The sequence below is a fragment of the Moschus berezovskii genome, chromosome 9, assembly GCF_049115385.1.
Source record: "Moschus berezovskii isolate FMDL1 chromosome 9, NW_MosBer_1.0, whole genome shotgun sequence".
Lineage (NCBI taxonomy): Eukaryota > Metazoa > Chordata > Mammalia > Artiodactyla > Moschidae > Moschus > Moschus berezovskii.
Window position 1 is genome coordinate 1048741 of NC_142468.1, and position 22132 is coordinate 1070872.

The 22132-nt window shown below is 52.0% G+C and overlaps 1 protein-coding gene across 8 annotated transcripts in view; it reads left to right on the forward strand.

The window, feature by feature from the left end:
- Positions 1 to 22132, forward strand: part of TTC7B (tetratricopeptide repeat domain 7B) — a 270335-nt gene that overhangs the window by 21841 nt on the left and 226362 nt on the right. For all 8 annotated transcript variants that reach the window (XM_088839368.1, XM_055436426.2, XM_088839370.1 and 5 more), the window contains exons 2-3: positions 4774 to 4928; positions 9572 to 9740. In XM_088839368.1, coding sequence (XP_088695494.1) covers positions 4774 to 4928; positions 9572 to 9740 — 324 coding nt within the window. The remainder of the gene's footprint in view (positions 1 to 4773; positions 4929 to 9571; positions 9741 to 22132) is intronic.

The window sequence follows — 22132 nt, forward strand, 5'->3', positions numbered from 1 at the left end:
CAGCTTTGGGTCACTGACCAGAGGACTTGGAAAGGCTCTCGTTACAGCTCGTAGACCTAATTCTCCAAATCTCAGTGGGTCCTCTGTGATATATATGTATATATATTTTGGTTAATTTTTGTTGTTGCTCAGTTGCTAAGGGGTGTGCAACTCTTTGCCACCCCATGGACTGTACCTTCCGGGCTCCCCTGTCCTTCACTGTCTCCTAGGCTGTGCTCAGATTCATGTCCATTGAATCGGTGATGCCATCCAACCATCTGATCCTTTGCTGCCCTCTTCTCCTTTTACCTTCAGTCCTTCCCAGCATCAGAGTCTTTTCCAGTGAGTCGACTCTTCGCATCAAGTGGCCAAAGTATTGGAGTTTCAGCTTCAGCATCAGTCCTTCCAATGAACACCCAGGGCTGATCTCCTTTAGGATGGACTGGTTGGATCTCCTTGCAGTCCAAGGGACTCTCAAGAGTCTTCTCCAGCACCACAGTTCAAAAGCATCAATTCTTTGGTGCTCAGCTTTCTTTATGGTCCAACTCTCACATCCATACATGACCACTGGAAAAACCATAGCCTTGACTAGATGGACCTTTGTCGGCAAAGTAATGTCTCTGCTTTTTAATATGCTGTCTAAGTTTGTCATAGCTTTCCTTCTAAGGAGCAAGTGTCTTAATTTCATGGTTGCAGTCACCATCTGCAGTGATTTTGGAGCCCAAAAAAGTAAAGTCTCTCACTGCTTCCACCTTTTCCCCATCTATTTGCCATGAAGTGACGGGACCAGATGCCATGATCTTAGTTTTCTAATGTTGAGTTTTAAGCCAAGTTTTCCACTCTCCTCTTTCACTTTCATCAAGAGGCTCTTTAGTTCCTCTTTGCTTTCTGCCATAAGGGTGGTGTCATCTGCATATCTGAGGTTATTGATATTTCTCCTGGCTATCTTGATTCCAGCTTGTGGTTCATCCAGCCCAGCATTTCTCATGATGTACTCTGCATATAAGTTAAATAAGCAGGGTGACAATATACAGCCTCAATGTACTCCTTTCCAATTTGGGACCAGTCTGTTGTTCCATGTCTGGTTGTATCTGATGTTTCTTGACCCACATACAGGTTTCTCAGGAGACAAGTCAGGTGGTCTGGTATTCCCATCTCTCTAAGAATTTTCCACAGTTTCTTCTGATCCACACAGTCAAAGGCTTTAGCACAGTCAATGAAGCAGAAGTAAATGTTTTTCTGGAATTCCTTTGCTTTCTCTGTGATTCAACAAGTGTTGGCAATTTGATCTCTGATTCGTCTGCCTTTTCTAAATGCAGCTTGTACATTTGGAAGTTCTCAGTTCACTTATTGCTAAAGCCTGGCTTGAAGGATTTTGAGCATGATCTTGCTAGTGTGTGAGATGAGCACAATTGTACAATAGTTTGAGCATTCTCTGGCATTGCTTTTCTTTGGGATTGGCATTAAAACTGAACTTTTCCAGTTCTGTGGCCATTGCTGAGTTTTCCAAATTTGTTGACATATTGAGTCGCAGCACTTTAATAGCATCATCTTTTAGGATTTTAGATAACTCAGCTGAAACTCCATCGCCTCCACTAACTTTGTTAATTGTAATGCTTCCTGAGGCCCACTTGACTTCACACTCCAGGATGTCTGGCTCTAGGTGAGTGACCACACCATTGTGGTTATCGGGATCATTAAGACCATTTTTGTACAGTTCTGTGTATTCTTGCCCCTTTTTCTCTTCTTAATTTCTCCTGCGTGTATTAGGTCCTTACCATTTCTGTCCTTTGTTGAGCCCATCCTTGAGTGAAATGTTCCCTTCGTATCTGTAATTTTCTGGAAGAGGTCTCTAGTCTTTCCCATTCTACTGTTTTCCTCTATTTCTTTGCACTGTTCACCTAAGAAGGCTTTCTTACCTTTCTTCGTTATTCTCTGCATTCAGCGGGGTGTATCTTTCCTTTTTTCCTTTGCCTTTGCTCCTCTTTTCTTAGATGTTTATAAGGCCTCCTCAGACAACCACTCTGCTTTCTTGCATTTCTTTTTCTTGAATGGTTTTGGTCTCTCCCTCTTGTACAAGGTTATGCACCTCTGTCCATGGTTCTTCGTGCACTCCGTCTACCAGACCTAACCCCTTGAATCTATTCATCACCTGCACAAACCATAAGGGATTTGATTTCGGTCATACATGAATGGCCTAATGGTCTCCCTCAGTTCAGTTCAGTTCAGTTCAGTCGCTCAGTCGTGTCCAACTCTCCGCGACCCCATGAATCACAGCACGCCAGGCTTCCCTATCCATCACCAACTCCCGGAGTACACTCAAACTCATGTCCACAGAGTCGGTGATGCCATCCAGCCATCTCATTCTCCGTCGTCCCCTTCTCCTCCCGCCCCCAACCTTTCCCAGCATCAGAGTCTTTTCCAGTGAGTCAACTCGTCGCATGAGGTGGCCAAAGTATTACAGTTTCAGCTTTAGCATCAGTCCCTCCAATGAACATCCAGGATTGATCTCCTCTAGAATGGACTGGTTGGATCTCCTTGCAGTATAAGGGACTCTCAAGAGTCTTCTCCAGCACCACAGTTCAAAAGCATTGATTCTTCGGCGATCAGCCTTCTTCACAGTCCAACTCTCACATCCATACATGACCACGGGAAAAACCATTGCCTTGACTAGACGGACCTTGGTTGGCAAAGTAATGTCTCTGCTTTTTAATATACTATCAAGATTGGTCATAACTTTCCTTCCAAGGAGCAAGCGTCTTTTAATTTCATGGCTGCAATCAGCATCTGCAGTGAATGGTCTCCGTACTTTCTTCAATTTAAGCCTGAATTTTGCAGTTAGGAGTTCATGATCTGAGCCACAGTCAGCCCCTGGTCTTGTTTTTGCTGACTGTACAGAGCTTCTTTATCTTCAGCTGCAAAGAATATAATCAGTCTGATTTTGGTGTTGACCATCTGGTGATGTCCATGTGTAGAGTCATCTTTTGTGTTGTTGGACGAGGGTGTTTGCTGTGACCAGTGCGTTCTCTTGGCAAAACTGTTAGCCTTTTCCCTGCTTCATTCCGTGCTCCAAGGCCAAACTTGCCTGTTACTCCAGGTGTTTCTTGACTTCCTACTTTTGCATTCCAGTCCCCTAGAATGAAAAGGACATCTTTTTCTGGTGTTAGTTCTAGAAGGTCTTGTAGGTCTTCCTGGAACTGGTCAACTTCAGCTTCTCTGGCATCAGTGGTTGGGCCTCAGACTTGGATCAGTGTGATGTTGAATGATGTGCCTTGGAAACGAACCAAGATCCCCCTGTGGTTTTTGAGACTGCACCCAAGTACTTCATTTCAGAGTCTGTTGTTGACTAGGAGGGCTACTGCATTTCTGCCAAGGGACTCTTGCCCACGGGAGTAGATACAATGGTCATCTGAGTTAGATTCGCCCATTCCTGTCCATCCTAGTTCACCTTTTCCTAAGATGTCTGCGTTCACTCTTGTCATCTCCTGCTTGACCGCGTCCGATTTGCCTTGATTCCTGGACCTGACATTCCAGGTTCCTATGCAATGTTGCTCTCTACAGCACTGGACTTTAGTCTCACCACCAGACGCGTCCACAGCTGTGCATCGTTTCCGCTGTGGCCGAGCCGCTCCGTTCTTTCTGAGGCTTTTTCTCCGCTCTTCCCCAGCAGCACGTTGGGCACCTTCTGACTTATCTTCCGGTGTCGTATCTTTTTGCCTTTTCATACTGTTCATGAGGTTCTCGAGGCAGGAATGCTGGAGTGGTTTGCCATTCCCTCCTCCATAGACTACATTTTGTCAGAACTCTCCACTACGACCTGTCCGTGTTGGGTAGCCCTGTATGGCATGGCTCACGGCTTCATGAGTCACGTAAGTCCCTTTGCCACAACAAGGCTCTGATCCATGAAAGAGTACTCCTGTCATGGGTTTGAGCTTGAGGCATATTTTCCTAGGCCTTTAAAAACTGCATTTATATTTTAATACAATTATGTTCTGTTCCATCACAGAAAAAAATAGACTGTGTTCAGGCTGGGGTATGAATTGTTCTGGGTGTTTTCAGAACAATCTGGATGTGTGGATTTAAAAGAGCTGCTCTTGGAGTGAGGTTTTTGTTCTAATTAACAAGCCAACAGCAACATTAACAAAGTTAGAAGTGTAAGTAATACACTCTTGGAGGAGAACCTTCATACAAACATTCTCAGATATCATGTCCTTAGAGCTTTGACTTTTAGGTAGAAACAGACTGCATGTGTTCAGGTCATTTTCATACAAACTTGTTTTAAGAATCTTGGGCACACAAGACATTCTACCAGCTCATGTCCACGTATGAGGCTGTAGACCACAAAAGAGCTAGATGTCACTGCCTTGTCTTTGGAAAATACAGAGCACGGGGTCTTGTGTGTCTTGTTAAGACTGTACTGAATAAATCATAGGACAGCTTGTGTTTCCTACTGATCTTGAGCTCTCTCCATGTTAACGTGTATCCGTCTTTTGGTTGGATGGCATCACCGACTCAGTGGACATGAGTCTGAGCAAACTCCAGGAGGTGGTGATGGACAGGGAGGCCTGGGGCGCTGCAGTCCATGAGGTCACAAAGAGCCAGACACCACTGAGCGACTGAGCAACAGCAGCAGGTCTTTCTAGCGCAGTAAATATGGGACGAGGGATGAGTGCTTGAGCTGCCATCCTCTGGCACCTTCTTTACTAATTAAGAGGACTCACTGCCATGGTCCCTGAGGCTCCCTGCAGGCAGACCACCCTTGCCACACTCACCCTCTCCCTGTGCTCTTCCTAGATGACATGGCAGAGCTCCTCCTCGGGGAGGCCAAGCTGGAGCAGTACCTGAAAGAACACCCTCTGCGGCAGGGCGCCAGCCCCCGAGGACCCCGGCCCCAGCTGACGGAGGTCCGCAAGCATCTGACCGCCGCCCTGGACCGAGGGAACCTCAAGGTACCGGGGCCTGGGGGCAGGGCCGGGCCGGGAGGGGCCTGTGCCTGGGAGGGGCCTGTGGCAGGCGGCGCCCGACCCTTGACCCGCGGCCTGGGAGCCACCCCGCCCCGCCGAACGCCCGTTCTCAGGAGGGCCTGCAGACCAGCAGCTTCTCTCCCAGGAGAGCCTCTGAGGCCATGTTCTCCGGAGAAATGGCTCTGCTGCCCCCAGGGGTCTGTAATGAAGCTGTCAGGCATGGCCGGGAGCTCAGCCTGGCTTTGTCCCACCGAGAGCAGAGGAGCTAGTCCTGGGCCTCCTCAGTGCCCGATCCCCGCCCGGAGTCTGCGGCCCAGCATCGGGGCGGCCAGTGAGCTGGGGGACCCAGCGGGGGCCCTCTGCTTGCCAAGGGCCTTAGTGCCTGAGGGGCTGCCCTGCGTTCCTCCGCCCGTTCCTGGGTCTGTCTGCGCCCCTGCTCCCGCCCTCTCAGAGGCTCTCCTGCTGGAAGCCTATCACCTTGCCCAGCCCGGCCCCCTTGCCCAGTCCGGCCTGCCTGCGTTCACACCTCTGATGTCCCTCCTCCCTTCCTGCACTCGCCTTCAGAATTGGGGACTCGTGTCTCCATGTGGGTTGTTCTTCACGAAGGTGGTTCTGGTGACTCTGGAGGGTCTAGTTTGTGGGGACCGGTGCAGGCACCCAGGTGCCCTTCCAGGAGTGGGGCTGCACCTGCTTCTGTTCCAGGCCAGGCTCTGACGAGGTTCTGTCCCACTTCCAATCCCCCTCATTTCGTCTGGAAAAATTAACTTCTTGTTTCCCTGGGTCCTCTTCATCCCTCACAGTCCAGTGTGGTGGCACTGTGAAACTCAGTAGATTTCTGAGTCTGCTTTCCAGTGTGGGGTCATGAGCTCTGTGATCTTGGGAAGCTGTCTAACCTCTCTGAGCCTCGCATTTCTTTCCTGGACGCCCACTCGGCTCAAGCTGTTTTGAGCTTCAGGTGTACAAAGTCTTTCACAATTGAATAGCTCTAGATACTGTCAGTTTTTGCTATTTTCCTGGTTCTGCCTATACAATTTTTCTCCCATTGTCAAAAGCAGGGCTTCCCCAATGGTTCAGCAGGTAAAGACTGCCTGCCATGCCGGAGACACTGAAAACGCAGGTTCGATCTCTGGGTCAAGAAGATTCCCCTGGAGCAGGAAATGGCAGCCCACTGCAGTATTCCAGATGGGAAAGTCCCAGGGACAGAGGAAACCGTGCAGGGAAAATCCCATGGGCTACAGTCCAAGGGTCGCAAAGAGCCCAACACGACTGAGCGTGAGCGCGAGAGCCTTGCGGAATGCTCCAGAGTCGCCTTGCCACTGAGTGGGCCGACAACCCCACTCCTGCTGGTCCGTGTGAAATCTCCCCTCCGCTTGACCTCAGGGTCTAGGGTCTCCTTCCTGGGAGCTGGGGACAGCCCTGTGCAGACATGTTGCTGCTCAGTCGATCAGTCATGTCCGACTCTTTGTGACCCTGTGGACTGCAGCACTCCAGGCCTCCCTGTCCTTCCCTATCTCCCGGAGTTTGCCCGCGTTCACGTCCACTGAATCAGTGATGCCATCCAGCAACCTCATAGGTGCCTACAAAACACAAGTGCCCCGAGACTGGAGAGCCCAGAGCAGGGGGCAGTGTGGGGGCAAAAAGTCTGAACGAGTAGCCGGGGGCCTGGCCTCTGACTCAAGGTGAGTCAGTGCTCGTCTGGGGCTGGGCAGTGGGCCTGAGGTTGGGGCTGCTCCCCGGTCCCCTGGCCGGGGCCTGGGCCAAGCCGTCTCCTCCTCTGCACTCCCCAGCGAGCCTCCCCAGGCCGCCTCCCTACTGCGCTTCCATCACGGGGAATTTTCCTCAAACTCCTGCATGTTGGACATCTGGCCTTCAAGTTTGTTAATATTTTTTAAATTGAAAGCATTTTTTCTTTCAGTACAATATAAATAACAAAATTTATCATTATAACCATTTCTTAGCATATAGTTCGCTGGCTTCATTTTTTGTTTTGTTAAAGATTTTCTTTTTTTTTTCTTTTGTGGGCCACTTTTAAAGTCTTTATTGAATTTGTTACAATATTGTTTCTGTTTTATGTTTTCATTTTTTTGGCTGCCAGGCATGTGGGGTCTTAGCTCCCTGATTGAACCTGCACCCCCTGCTCTGGAGGGCAAAGTCTTAACCACTGGATCACCAGGGATGTCCCAGTTCAGTGGTTTTGGAAGTGAAAATGAAGCCGTTCAGTCGTGTCCGACTCTTTGCAACCCCGTGGACTGTAGGCCACCAGGCCCCTCCGTCCATGGGATTCTCCAGGCAAGAATACTGGAGCAGGTTGCCATTTCCTTCTCCAGGGGATCTTCCCAACCCAGGGATTGAACCCAGGGGTTGAACCCGGGTCTCCCGCATTGGAGGTAGATGCTTTAACCTCTGAGCCACCAGGGAAGCCAGTGGTTTTAAGTGTGTTCATATCCTCATCACCACTGCTCATCCTCAGAACCTTTTCATCATCCCAACTGAAGCTCTGGACCCGGCAGACAGTAATCCCCTCCCCTTCCCCCTTCAACTTGCTTTCCAGCCTGTGGCTCTCAGTTCCAGGGAGAGAGAGAAGACATGGCAGAACCCCACGGGAGCCTTTCCACTGTACCCAGGGCTGCCCTGTCCCCCTCTCCTGCTGGAGAACCCCGCGGTGGATGGTTTTTTTCATAGCTCTTTTTTGTTTTCTCTAGGCTGCTTTGATTTCTCTGTTTCCAAATATAACTCTGATGCGTGCATTGGTGTCGCTCGCTTGGGCCACTCTTAGACCCCTTTGCTCCCTTCAGTCTCTCTGTCTGCCCTGTGTCCTTCCCAGCGCTGCCCCTGCGCCCTTTCAAGGGCTGCCTGGAAGTCGACCACCTTGGCTTCACCACGCTCTGGCCAGTGACCTGTGTATCGCCCACCCCAACCCAGCCATAGATTACAGGATAGTGCTGCTTAGTCGCATGCGTCCATCAGCTGAAAACTTCAGCCTTGTATGGCTGGGGTCCCAAGGAGGATGCCCAGGAGAGGGCAATAGATCTGTTTCCTTACATAGATGGCTGGGTCGCCTGTCCTCTCCCCAGGGATAAGTGGGGGTGGGGAAGGGCCCAGGAGGAGGCTGGCACACGTGTGGGCAGGGAAGCCAGCCTCTCCACTGGGGAGGAGGACGAGCCCATCAGAGGACAGCTCGAACGTGTACCCTCTTGAGGGACCTGGTCAGTCCCCATCAGCAGCTGGAATGGCTCAGCGAGAAAAGCTTGTCCCTGGAAAGAAAGAAAGTCCGGTTCTTACAGCAGTTTAGAAAGCCTCCTTCCCCGGGTTATTCAGGCTACAGTCGGTGGCATGGCCCCGGTGCTGTGCACGCAACCCACCAGGATATCCACGGAGCCGCCTGTGTTGAGACAGGAGCTTCTGTGTTTTCTTCATAACACATTCCGTCCATCCTTGGCCCAGCCTGAGGCCTGAGGGGAGCCTGGTTTACAGCAGCGTTGCTGAAGCATAATTCACATGCCATAGAATCCTTGTTCAGATTTGACAGAGAAATCAGGAGCTTTAGAGACACGCAAAAGTTAAGAGAATTCAGCACCACCAAACCAGTTTTACAACAAATGATAAAGAAACTTCTCTAAGCAGGAGACACCAGAGAAGGAAAAGGCCTACATAAACCCCCCCAAATTAAGAAAATGGTAATAGGATCATACATATCAATAATTACCTTAAATGTAAATGGATTAAATGCACGAACCCAAAGACAGAGACCTTCTGGGCAGATGAAAACATGTGCATGTATGTACGTCCACTTACTGCATCACTCTACTTAACACCCCAAACTGCATGTAATTATTTTATATTGTCAGGTTAATCATGTTTGCATTATGGCTTGCAATTGTAACGATCCTTTTATTTTTCTGCCTGGGTATTGATTGTGAGCACTGATAAACATCTTCTACTATTGCAAAAATAATAAAGTGTGCAATTTAATGGTTTTTAGCAGAGTCACTAAAAAGAATCCCCCTGCAATGAAGGAGACCCCGGTTTGATTCCTGGTCGGGAAGATCCAGTCCAGTATTCTTGGGCTTCCCTTGTGGCTCACCTGGTAAAGAATCTGCCTGCAACGCAGGAGACCTGGGTTCATTTCCTGGGTTGGGAAAATCTGCTGAAGAAGGAATAGGCTACCCGCTCCAGTGTTCTGGCCTGGAGAGCTCCATGGATCGTGTAGGCCATGGGGTCCCGAATGGTGGGACAAGACTGAGTGGCTCTCGCTTCACTTTCACAGTGGAGCCACAGAGCCGCGCGAATATCACGTCTGTTCCAGAGCATTCCGTCGCCCCAGAGACGAGCCTGTGAGCATCAGCAGGCGCGGCCCGTGCCCCCAGCCTGCCTGCCCGCCGCCAGCCTGGCCGCCCTGCTGCCCTGGCGCGTCTGCGGCCGCGGGACTGGCGCGTTCACTTGGCGTCGCTGCCGGGGCGCGCCCGGGGGGCGGCGGGGTCGGGCTGCGTCCCGGGGGGCGGCGGAGCGGCCGTCCCGCGGGCACAGCGCGTGTTGCCGCCCCAGCCCGGCCGCGCGGAGGGCTGCAGCCCGCGGAGCGCCGGGCGCGCATCTGAGCCCGTGCTTCCCTTCTCTCCTCTTCCCTGCAGTCAGAGTTCCTGCAGGAGTCCAGTCTGGTCCTGGCCAAGCTGCACTACGTGGAAGGAGACTACGCGGGCGCGCTCAGCCTCTACGCCCGCGCGGGCCTGGAGGACTGGCCGCTGACCGGCGTGCCCGCCTACCGGCTGCGCATGGCCGCCGACGCCTACGCCACCCAAGGTGAGGCCGCTCTGCCGCCCGGCTCTGCCGCCCGGCCCCGGGCTGCCTGCCTGCGGCCCCCGGGGCGACCCCGCGGCCTCCGCGGGCGGCGTCCCCGCCGCGGGTTCTGGGCCACTCTAAGCCCGGCCACGTGGGGTTTCCGCACGACTGCAGCTCCTCACCTGGCCTGGCAGGAGGAATATTTCAGTCAAGTTTCCTGATAATTTATCTGCAGCGTAAGCAGGGGCCATTCTTGCTGGCTCAGCTGGTGAAGAATCCTCCTGCAATGCAGGAGACCTGGGTTCGATCCCTGGGTTGGGAAGACCCCCTGGAGGAGGGAAAGGCTGCCCACTCCAGTCTTCTGGCCTGGAAAGTTCCATGGACTGTATAGACCATGGGGTCGCAAAGAGTCTGACAAGACTTAGCAACTTTCACTTCACAGCATATTAACAGGGTTTCCCCACTAGCTCAGCAGTAAAGGATCCGCCTGCCAAGAGGGAGACCCGGATTCGGTTCCTGGTTGGGAAGATCCCCTGGAAGAGGGCACGGCAACCCACTCCAGTGTGTTTGCCTGGAGAATCCCGTGGACAGAGAAGCCTGGGGGGCTACGGTCCATAGGGTCACAAAGAGTCAGACACGACTGAGTGACTCAGCATGCTGGGTTAATTAAGCCTCAGTGGTTGGTGTTTACCTGGGGCCTTAGCGGCTCAGGGCATAGAAGTGCTGCCCTGTTGCCACAGAGGACTTTGTAATCTGAGAGAGTTCAGTCCCATGGGGAAGAAAAGGACAAGAAGGCAGGACACGCACACTACCTGACCTTTCCAAGTTGTCACTTCCTCATCTGTGAAGTGGATATAATCACAACCGCTTCATAGAGTTCTGAGGACAAAGTCACATAATATGTGTAAAGCACTTACTAAATGATATTTTGAAATATTAGCCCCAAACAAAATAGCAAATGGGAAAAGCCAGGCCTGGGTGACAGCTTTTCAAAGGAAAGATGACTGGGCCAGTGGAGCCAGGGAGGCTTCCTGGAGGAAGAGGCGCACTGGACCTCTGAAGGCCTCAGTAAGAAGGAAACCCTCTGAAGCTGCCCCTCCCCTCCTGCCACACCGTGGACACACAGAGGCCTGGGTCCCAGGTGGCCTCCCCCTCTGGAACAGCAGTGAGCCGGCCTCGTGTGCGGCTGCAGCCCGCCTCGGTTGCCCGGTGCTGAACAAGACCCAGCCGCAGCGTGCCCACGTGAGAGCCCTGTGTCCAGGTGGCCTATTCACCTCATTCCCCAGGGCTGCTTTACCTGCTGGGGGTGGCGGGGCTCTGAGGGGTGCTTTAGCACCGAAAGCTCGGGTCCGGAATTGGGCTCTGCCTCAGCCTGGTGGGGCAGACTGTGCTGCCAGCTTAGTCTCACGGCTGCCACCCAAGCGGCAAGGAGGGCCGCAGCTCGAGACTGGCCCTGGGTGGTGTGTATGGCGGTGGCTCCAGCACGACTCTGGGGACACGCCGGCTGGCTCGCAGGAGGGAGGCGCTGTCCCTCCTTCACCAGAGTGAGCCCAGGCGGGAGTCCTGGGCAGAGGCCCCTCGGGCAGGCGGGCACTGGCCCACACCCCTCCTTCTACTGCCTGTAGGCTGCTGCACGCGTAGACTGAGCAGCACACTTTCACAGGTCACCTCCACTCTTCCAGCGGCCCCTGAGGTCTGACCCGACCCGGGGTCTCAGCTAGAGCTGGGGATGTCCCTGAACGTCCATATCTGCTCGGGCAGCTGCTGCTGGGACAGTTTCCCTTGACTGGGTAACGTTAGCCTTGGCTCGTGGGGAATTGGAAACCCACATTGTGCAGTTATAAGCACCTCCTCTGGGAGGTAAGTTAATCCTCTAAACCCCTAATTTACAGATGAAGGAAATGAGACAGGGTGAGGTCACTAGGAATGACCTTGGTGCCTACTGTGTGCCAGGGGCTGTGACTCTTATTTGGGCATCTCAACCAAGCCTCACCATCACCTGTGGGCTGGATACAACTCTTCTTTCCATTTCACAGTTGAGCAAACCGCGGCCCAGGGAGGTCAGAAACACTAGCCTGGGGTCCGACAGCTGGGACTCAGCCTTGGGCCCCTACTCCTCTGCTGAGTGTTGGGAGGCAGGCCAGACTGCAGGGTGCTCAGCTCCTGAGTCTGTGTTCTCAACCACCCTGTTCTGCTGGCTTGTGGGTGGGAGTCTGCTTGGGCCAGTAAGGTTTCTGTAGGCAGAAAGCGTGCAGGTCCCTGGGGACCTGGTTTGCACCCATACACCTCCTCCCGGCACCTCCCTGGGGTGCCCCCTCACTGCTCGCCCTGTCCCAGGCTCCTGCCTGCAAGCCCTGGCCTGCAGGCTCACCCTTCCGTCTTCCCTGAGGCCCCTCAGCGCTCACCCATTCAGAGTCCACCACATTGGACAGTATCGTAGCACAGGAGGTTAGAATCACCTGAACACCATGTTGGAACCAGCTGTACTGTTATCAGACCCTCCCGCCAGTCTGATTCCACGTGGGGAAGAAATGTTTTGCTCGGGTGCCATCCTCAGAACCTAGCATGGTGTCTAGTGCTTTTGAACGTGAAAGTGTTATTTGCTCAGTCACGTCCAGCTCTTTGCAACCCATGGACTGTCCTGGTGGCACAGACCACCCACCAGGCTCCTCTGTCCATGGGATTCTCCAACAAGAATGCTGGAGTGAACAGTCATTCCCTTCTCCAGGGAATCTTCCCCAACCAGGGATCAAACCCGCATTTCCTGCATTGCAGGCGGATTCTTTACCATCTGAGCCACCAGGGAATACCCTGGTGCCTAGCTGATGCTCAGTTATTGACTGAAACTGATGGACATTCCATTGCTCAGATTTCAACTGCGCAGGATGTCCATCGTGTAATTTAGGTGATTCTGGGTGCCTCTGCTCCTAGCTGTGATGCTCAGATGCATTTTCTTTGTCCAGTGCTCACACAGTGAGCACATTTCGATATCAGACTGCCCATTATGAGGAATACCTGGAAGAGCATGCCGGCATCACGTGTGACAGAGCCTGGCATGGCTCCTTCCCCAAAGGTTATGCAGTTCACTTCATTTCCATTATCGGGGGGCCTCCGCGTGGGTCTCAGCTCCCCTCCAGCCCCCCAACTCCTTCCTCCTTTCTCTTAAACCTCAGAAGACAAGTGGAGAATGAGAATAAGGGACATGCAGGAGCTCTTCAGCTTCTGGTCGAAGTCAGTGAATCAAGTGAGTAGAGGTCCTTGCTCTGGGTGCAGATCGAGGCACCACGTGAGACCCCCAAGACACCGCGCGGCCCAGACGCTCGTTTCCCAAGTGGGGAGGCCTGCGAACGGTGACCACGTGGCCGCCGTCTATTTTGGGACTTTGCTCTGCTGGACGTCAGCTGACTTTCTGCAGCTAGGACAGGGGGGGCGGTAAGTGGCTTGTCTTCCGAGAGATGGCCTCCATCAATAGCCGAGGCCCGTGCCCTGCTGCGGTGGGGAGCACAGGCGCACTGCCCCAGTGAGGGCAGGCCCGGCACAGCCCTGCGGGGGAGCACCGCCGCGAGGCTGGCGGGCGGCTCTTCTGCGAGGCTGCTGCCCCTCCGCACTCCTCTGGGGCGCAGCCTCGCCTGTGCCACTGCCGACCCCAGAGGGGCGGCGGCCCGTGGCAGCCCGGGAACGGGGGAAGGAGGGCGCTCTGGGTGAGCAGGATTGACCCCTGTCAGTCCGCTGGTGAGAAGCTCCCACAGAGCCACAGCCGGCCGGCGCTTGGGAGAAAGGAGATGGGGACACGCAAGCCTCTTGTTGGGTGGGTCCCTCCGAGCTCGGTCTCTGACCCAGGCAGGACCTGCAGGAGGGTGCAGACAGAGGAGCCTGTGCTGAGTGAACCCGAGGCTGGGCACTGGCGCCCCCGTGGAGGGAGAACGGGAGCCTGGAAACAGCCGTGTGGGGTTCAACTTCTTTTCAGATTGCGTGGCACCAAAGCAGAGGACTGACCCCCAGACACACACGTCTTACTTTCCAGTGGAGGAGACGGTGCCAGAGAGGGCAAGGGACTCCCTCGCCCGGTGGCTCACAGGTGGGGCCAGGAAGGGGAGCTGTTTCTTGGTGGGGAGCTTGCTGGGCTGTGTGATGTCTGTGGCCAGGTGGTGCTGGCTGTTTAGTCACTCAGTCGTGTCCGACTCTTCGTGACCCCATGGACTGTCCGTGGGATTCTCCAGGCTGGAACACTGGAGTGGGTTGCCCTTTCCTTCTCCGGGGATCTTCCCGACCCAGGAATAGAACCAGGGTCTCCTGCGTTGGCAGGCAGATTCTTTACCCCTGAGCCCCCAGTGCCCAGCTGGAGAGTGCAGTTACGGTGCTGGGAGCTGCGTGGGGCCTCTGCTTCCTTTAAGGCTCCTTTGTTCCTGGGTTTGGAATTGCTCCTCTGACCTGCTGGCTCAGAGTTTGGGGTTTTGGAGGCAGACTTCCAGGTGTGATCTCCAGCTTTGTCACATACTGGCTTTAGGGTCTTGTGCAAATTACTTTCACCTCACTGGGGCCCTTCTTTTTTTTCATCTATACAATGGGGGTGATAATGGTTTCTACATTACAGGGTGGTTGTAGGGAATGAGTGAACAAGTGTAAAGCACTTAGCTCCGCGCCTGGCAGATCAACAAAGATTAGCTATTTTTGTTCTTATGTATCCACTTAGTTTAAACCCAAATGGACAGATTTCTTCAGCAGCCTCCGGGAACATCCAGCTGTGGGAAGAGGGGAGAGGTGCTGTAGGGTACCTGCTTTGTGTGGCCGAGGGTTTGGCTCCGGCTGTGGGAGAGCAAGCGAATCTGGAGGCCTGGAGCGGTGCTCAGGGAGGAAAAGCTGCTGATGGTGTCTGAGGGCGTGGGTGCCAGGGGCCTGGGACGTGGGGAGCGGGCACCTAACAGGACTGCTTGCTGGGGGGGCCAAGACAGAGTTCATGCTTCACGTCACCAGTCTTGCCCAGGGCTGACCCCGGAAGGTTAGAGGTCTTTAGAGCTGCACCCACATTCTTGATTTTATCACAAAGGGCCATTCACGTAGAGATGGATCATTTGATTCAAGCAGCCTTCCTTTAAGAGCCAAGAACAATTGAGCGCATTCCCAGATAGCTGTCTTCAGAAGGGACGTGCTGAACACACTGGCTGATAAGAGACAGCAGAGGAGGAGAAAATGTCTCCTCTGGGCCCCAGGGAGGAGGGCGTGTCCCTTCCCACCAGACCTCCCCACTCTGGGACGGAGGCCTCGCCTTCTCTAGAGTCTGCAGACCTTGTGGGCCTCTCACTTTGCAGAAGTGCAGTGTGATGAGCACAGCTTTGTGGAGGTGGTAACAGAATTATAGACCAGCCTCCCCTTGGAAAAGACCCTGATGCTGGGAAAGACTGAAGGCAGAAGGAGGAGGAGGCGGCAGAGGATGAGGTGATTGGAGAGCAACACCGACTCAGTGGACATGAATCCGAGCAAACTCCACGAGATAGTGAAGGACGGGGAGCCTGGCGTTCCCTAGTCCAGGGGGTTGCAGAGTCAGACACAACTTAGTGACTGAACAACAGCAGCACCCCCTTGGGGACGTTACCCCTTCCTCACGTGAGACTAGCCCGCTGTGCGCTGAACACCCCGTCCGGGGTGCAGCGTCAAGGTGGAAAAGGATGCTTGCCTGTCGGGGGCAGCGCCCAGGGCCGTCAACACAAACCTTTAAACATGGAAAGTCACTCAGTAGTGTCTGACTCCTTGCGACCCCATGGACTGTAGCCCACCAGGCTCCTCTGTCCATGGGATTCTCCAGGCAGGAATACTGGAGTGGGCTGCCATGCCCTCCTCCAGGGGATCTTCCCCACCCAGGGGTTAAATCCAGGTCTCCTGAACTGCAGGCAGACTCTTTACCCTCTGAGCCCCCAGGGAAGAGGGATGGGACAGCTGCTGGGACAGGCGGTGCAGAGGGACTGGAGGCCGGGGGTCCGTGTCACCCAGCCAGCTGCCCAGCAGATGCAGTGAGCAAGCGTGCTTTGCTCACAGAGAGGATGGAGGGAGAAGGCCAGAAGGCCAGAGCCCCACCGCGGACACGTGCAGAGGGTGAACCCTGGCTTCAGACTCCCGTGAAGTTCTGCTGGGAGCCGCAGGGCAGGGCCTTCCAGCTGTGGTGAAAGACCCACCTCAGTCTGGCCGTAGCGGCAGCTGGCCTTGGGGCTCGAAGCCAGGGCTGCCTTCTCTCCACTTCCCAACACATCTTCCCCCGCGCTGTTTCCCTTCCCAAGCTCCAGACTCTTCTTCTCTTGGGTGGAAGTCTCAGAAATCTCAGCCAGGTTCTCACTGGGTCCCGTTGGCCCCGCCTGGGTCACGCTTGCACCCTCAACGCTGTTCCGGTGGCCAGTGGCGTACCCTGGAGCTGGCTCGGGACCCTCAGGAAGGCCGTGATGAAGAGGGTGAGCCCTGCAGGGCACTGGGCGGGGGGTCCCCCAGGTGGCTCAGCAGTGGCCCCTCTGAGGATGAGCCTCTTTCTCATCAAAGAGCCGGGGCTCCTTATGGCGTTGTCTCCTGGAGGTGACCCCTCCAGGGGAAGAGGGGAAGCGACAGCTGGGCGGGAGCCAGGTGTCACGGGCTCCCCTGGGGGCTCAGACGGTAGATAATCTTCCTGCAATGCGGGAGACCTGGGTTCCATCCCTGGGTCGGGAAGATCCCCTGGAGGAGGGCATGGCAACCCACTCCAATATTCTTGCCTGGAGAATCCCATGGACAGAGGAGCCTGGTGGGCCACAGTCCATGGGGTCGCACAGAGTCAGACGCGATTCAGTGACTTAATACTTTGCAGGCGACTGCTCTGTGACAGTCACTGTGACTGGAGGTGGCCTTGGGAACAGACCACACAGGCAGCCTGCAGGGATGGTGGAGGGCTCAGAGGGGAAGAAGGACTTGACTGTGCTGGGTTCCGGGTTAGAGCCAGGGCCGGGCGGTGGGAACTGCACGAAGCCCCGTTATTCCCAAATCTCGAGACCTTTCTCACAGCCGCAGGCATCTCAGACTTCTGCGGCCTTGAGAGGTGGGGCTTCCTGTTGGATTAGCGTTTACTGAGGCCTCCCAGAGCCTGCAGTGTTCTCACCTGAGAATCCCATGGACAGAGGAGCCTGGTGGGCTACAGTCCACGGGGTCGTGAAGAGTCGGACACGACTGAGTGACTCACACCTTCACTTTCCCAAGAGCCAGGCGAGCCGTCCGCAGGCTTCCCCGCTTGAGGGCACTGCATCTCGAGAACAGTCCTGTGCTGTAGGGGTGGTGTTCTCTGCAGAGCCGGCTGAAAGCTGGCCTTTCAGAGGTGAGGTGGGATTCACTCCAGGCCCAGGGACTCCGGAGCCCGGACTTGCTGCTCTCTCGAGCCGCCCCTCCGTCGCGTTGGGGACGCCACTGATGGAGCAGTGCTGTCATACCCGCCGTTCACCCTTGATGCTGCTCTGCAGTTCTTATCTGCACAACGGAACAGCGGCACTCTGACACGAACCCTGAGAAGAATGAAGGAGAACACGAGGAAAAGCTCTGACGTGTGCAGACCTGAGTCAGCGGAAGGTCTGACCCCAGGTGCCCTGCGACGGGCTCTGCCCCACCTCGGCCCTGCCTGTCTCGGGCGTGATGCTTCTGTCTTGAGGCTGCCTCTTCCCCAGGACTGCACTTTACTAGTCCTCTCAGTACCGACAAGACACCTGTGCATCGTACAAAAATAAGAAGTACAGACGGGTCAAAAGAGCGTTAAAGTACCCATCCCCCTGTCTGAGCCACCTTTGCTAATGTTTGTGTTTCCTTCCAAATGGTCTCCAGACACATCATGTGTGGCAATGAGGTTTTATCACGTATGCTGCTTTGTGACTGGCTGCCACTCTGAAGCAGATACATTTCTGCAGTGTCTTAGCAGCAGTGCCATTTTATTCTATGGAGAAACTATGATACATTTAACTGAAAAGGCCTCTATTTTTGGCTGTGTGGGCTGTTTTCAGCTTTTCTCGGCTGCATGTGAGGCTGTGACGAATGCCCTCTCAGGCTGGTTGCTGCGCTCATTCTTAACAGTTTCCCTGGGAGAGGTTTCTAGAAGTGGGGTTTCTGGGTCAGGAGAGGAGTATTTCCAGACTGTCCTGCAGAACAGCTGTACCCATGTGCTTTCTACTTGTGCTGTGTGGGGCCAGCTGCCTTTCATTCTGACCTTTGATCTGAAAACGAACCTTTATTCTTCAGTTGTATGTTGGGTATAGGCTATTTGGAAAATTAAGAAAAAGATATAAAGCAGAAAATAAAACCAGTCATCTTACTGCTGCTTGAGTTAGTTAATAACGATGTATTTTTAAAAGATATATAGACATGTATATTTGTATCTGTCTTTAAATAAGTATGACTTATGTGCCGTGCTGGTTAAGTCACTTCAGTCATATCTGACTCTGCGACCCCAGGGACTGTACGCCGCCAGGCCCCTCTGTCCATGGGCTGCTCCAGGCGAGAACACTGGAGCGGGGTGCCAGGCCCTCCTCCAGGAGATCTTCCCGACCCAGGGACTGAAGCCACATCTCTTAGGTCTCCTGCACTGAGGGGCAGGTTCTTTGCCACCAGTGCCACCTAGAAAGCCCGTAACCTTTATCAATATATTTATATTTTGTACACGATTGGGATTGTGCTATATGCACTGTTTTCTACTCTGCTTTTTTCACTGTATGTATGTATGTGTGTTCACGACAGTTATTTTTCCATGTCATTAAATATTTTTGAGAACAGTTTCTAAAGGTTGCACAGTGGTATGTATGCCTTGTGCATATTTTTGAACCAACTGCCTGTGGAACATCTGTGTTGTTTCAGTTTTCCATATTACAAATATGCTCTACAGCTTTCTAGAAAAATAACTTTATTGAGAAATAATTTGCATCCCACGAAGTCCCTTTTGCAGTGTACGGTTCAGTGGCTCAGAGTTGTGTAACAGTCACCACAGTCAATTGGAGAACATTTTCATCGCCCCAGAAGAAATCAGTACTCGGGAACCCACCCCCACTGTCTGATCAATCGCCGCCCCCAGGCATGTGCCCTGCTTAGTCACTCCATCGTGTCCGACTCTGTGCGACCCCATGGACGGTGGCCCACCAGGCTCCTCTGTCCATGGGGTTCTCCAGGCAAGAACACTGGAGTGGGTTGCCATGCCCTCCTCCAGGGGATCTTCCCAACCCAGGGATCGAACTGTGGTCTCCCGCATCGCAGGCAGATTCTTAACCGCCTGGCCACCAGGGAAGCTCAAGAACACTGGAATGGGTGGGTAGTCTATCCCTTCTCCATGGGATCTTCCTGACCCAGAAATCGAACCGGGGTCTCTACCGTTGCAGGCGGATTCTTTACCAGCTGAGCTACCAGGGAACCCCCGCGCCCCCTGGGCCTAGTCAGTCACTAAGCTGCTTTTTCTCTATAGATTTGCCTATTCTAGACATTTTAGATAAATGGAACGTCGTAACATGTGATGTTTTGTGTCTGGCTTCTTTCACTTGGCCTGTTTCCAGGGTTCTCACATGTTACAGCATGTATCATTCCTTTTTATGGCTGAATAATGCTCCAAAATCACTGCGGATGCTGATTGCAGCCATGAAATTAAAAGATGCTTACTCCTTGGAAGGAAAGTTATGACCAACCTTGATAGTATATTAAAAAGCAGAGACATTACTTTACCAACAAAGGTCTGTCTAGTCAAGGCTATGGTTTTTCCCGTGGTCATGTATGGGAAAGAGTTGGACTGTGAAGAAAGCTGATCGCCGAAGAATTGATGCTTTTGAACTGTGGTGCTGGAGAAGACTCTTGAGAGTCCCTTGGACTGCAAGGAGATCCAACCAGTCCATTCTAAAGGAGATCAATCCTGGGTGTTCATTGGAAGGACTGATGCTAAAGCTGAAACGCCAATACTTTGGCCACCTCATGCGACGAGTTGACTCACTGGAAAAGACTCTGATGCTAGGAAAGGTTGGAGGCAGGAGGAGAAGGGGACGACAGAGAATGAGATGGCTGGATGGCATCACCAACTCTGTGGACATGAGTTTGAGTGAACTCCGGGAGTTGGTGATGGACAGGGAGGCCTGGCGTGCTGTGATTCATGGGGTCGCGGAGAGTCGGACACCACTGAGCGACTGAACTGAACTGAACTGAGTACTCCATTGTATAAATATGCCACATTTACATTTGTTAATCCATGCAGAGTTGATGGACGTGAGGTTGCTCCTACTTTCTAGCTGTTATCAATAATGCTGCTGTGAACATTGGTGCACCAAATTTGGGGTGGATACATGTGTTCATTGCTCTTGGGGGTATACTTAGGAGTGAAATTACTGGGTCATGTGGTAACTCTGTGTTTAACTTTTTTGAGGAACTGCAAACTATTTTCCAGAGAGAGCTGTGTTACCCTGAAAGGTGCTAGTTTCTGCACGTTCCTTGTCAACACTTTATCTGCTCTTTTGATTTCACCCTCGTTTATCTGCTCTTTTGATTATACTCGGCCTAGTGTGTAGGTGAAGTGGTCTCTCATTGTGGTTTTTGTTTCCCTGACGACTGATGATGTTGAATAATTGTCTTGTTCTTATTGGCCATTTGTGTCTCTTTTTTGGAAAAATATCTTTTTAGATCCTGTGTCCATCTTAAAAGTGGGTAATAGGTTTTATTACTGAGTTATAATAGCTCTTTATACAGTCTAGACACAAGTCCCTGTATATCTATATGGTTTTAAGATGTTCTCTCCCGTTCTTTAGGTTATCCGTTTACCTTCTTGATGGCACCCTTTGAAATGTAAGAGTTTAAGTTTTGATTCATTTTCGTTTCTCTGCTTTTTTCTCGTTTGCCTCTTTTGTGCTTTTTGGTGTTGTATCTAAGAAGCTGTTGACTAATCACTGTCACAACATTTTTAATTTAAAGAGGGTTTTATAGTTTTAACTCTTACATCTAGGTCTGTGCTCTACTTTGAGTTAATTTTTGTATATAGTGTGAGGTAGGGGCCTGACTTCATTCTTTTCTCTGTGTTTATTCTAGCACTATATTGAGACTGTTTTTTCCCCATTGAATTGTTTTGATGTCTTTGTTGAATTCAATTGAATATAAATGTCAAGGTTTATTTCTGGATTCTCAATCCCATTGCATTGGTCTGTATGTCTACATTTATGCCAGTACTATCCTGTCTTTATTACGTAGCTCTGTAGGAAGTGTTAAGATTGGGAAGTATGAGTCCTCCAAGTTTGTTATTCTTTCCAAGATTGTTTTGGCTTTTCTGGGTCCCTTATGCTGCTGCTGCTAAGTCGCTTCAGTCGTGTCCAACTCTGTGCGACCCCATAGGCAGCAGACCACCAGGCCCCCCCGTCCCTGGGGTTCTCCAGGCAAGAACACTGGAGTGGGTTGCCATTTCCTTCTGCAATGCAAGAAAGTGAAAAGTGAAAGTGAACTCGCTCAGTCGTGTCCAACTCTTAGCAACCCCATGGACTGTAGTCCACCAGGCTCCTCCATCCATGGTATTTTCCAGGCAGGAGTACTGGAGTGGGGTGCCATTGCTTTCTCCAGGGTCCCTTATATTTCCATATAAATTTTAGACTCAAATAGTCAATTACTGTGGGGAAAGAAAGCTTGCTGGGAATTTGATAAAGATTATGTTGAATCTGATAAGGATCATGTTGAATCTATAGATAGATTTGAGGAATATTGCCATCTTAACAATATTAGGTCTTCCAATCCATGAACATGGAATGTTGTCTTTAATTTCTTTCAAAAATGTTTTTTAGCTTTTGGTGTACAAGCCTTATTCCTTTTTAAAAATTTATTCCCAAATCTTATTCTTTTGCATGTTATCATAAGTGGAATTGTTTTCTTAGTTTAAGTTTCAGAATGTTCATTGCTAGTCTATAGAATACACAGCTGACTCTTGTATATTGATCTTTTATTCTATAACCTTGCTGTACTCATTTGTTAGCTCATAATTTTTATGGATTCTTTAGGCTTTTCCATAAATATGTCATCTGTAAATAGGGTAGTTTTACGTCTTGCTTTCCAATCTGAATGCCTTTTATTTATTTCTTATTGCCAAACTGCATTAGCTGGAACCTCTAGTACAGTGTTGAACAGAAGTAACCAGAGCAGAGATTTTTGTCCTAGGGTGAAAGCTCTCAGTCTTCACGAGTAAGTACTGTGTTAGCTGTGGGTTTTTCATAAATGGTCTTTATCAGGTTGAAGAACTGTTTCCAGTTTGTGGAGAGTCTTTATTATAAAAGGGTGTTAGAGTCTGTCAGATGCTCTTTCTACTGAAATAACTGTGATCTTTCGTGCCTCCTTCTTCTATCATGCTGTGTGCTGCGTCAGTCGTGTCCAACTCTTTGATCTACAGCTCACCAGACTCCTCTGTCCACGGGATTGTT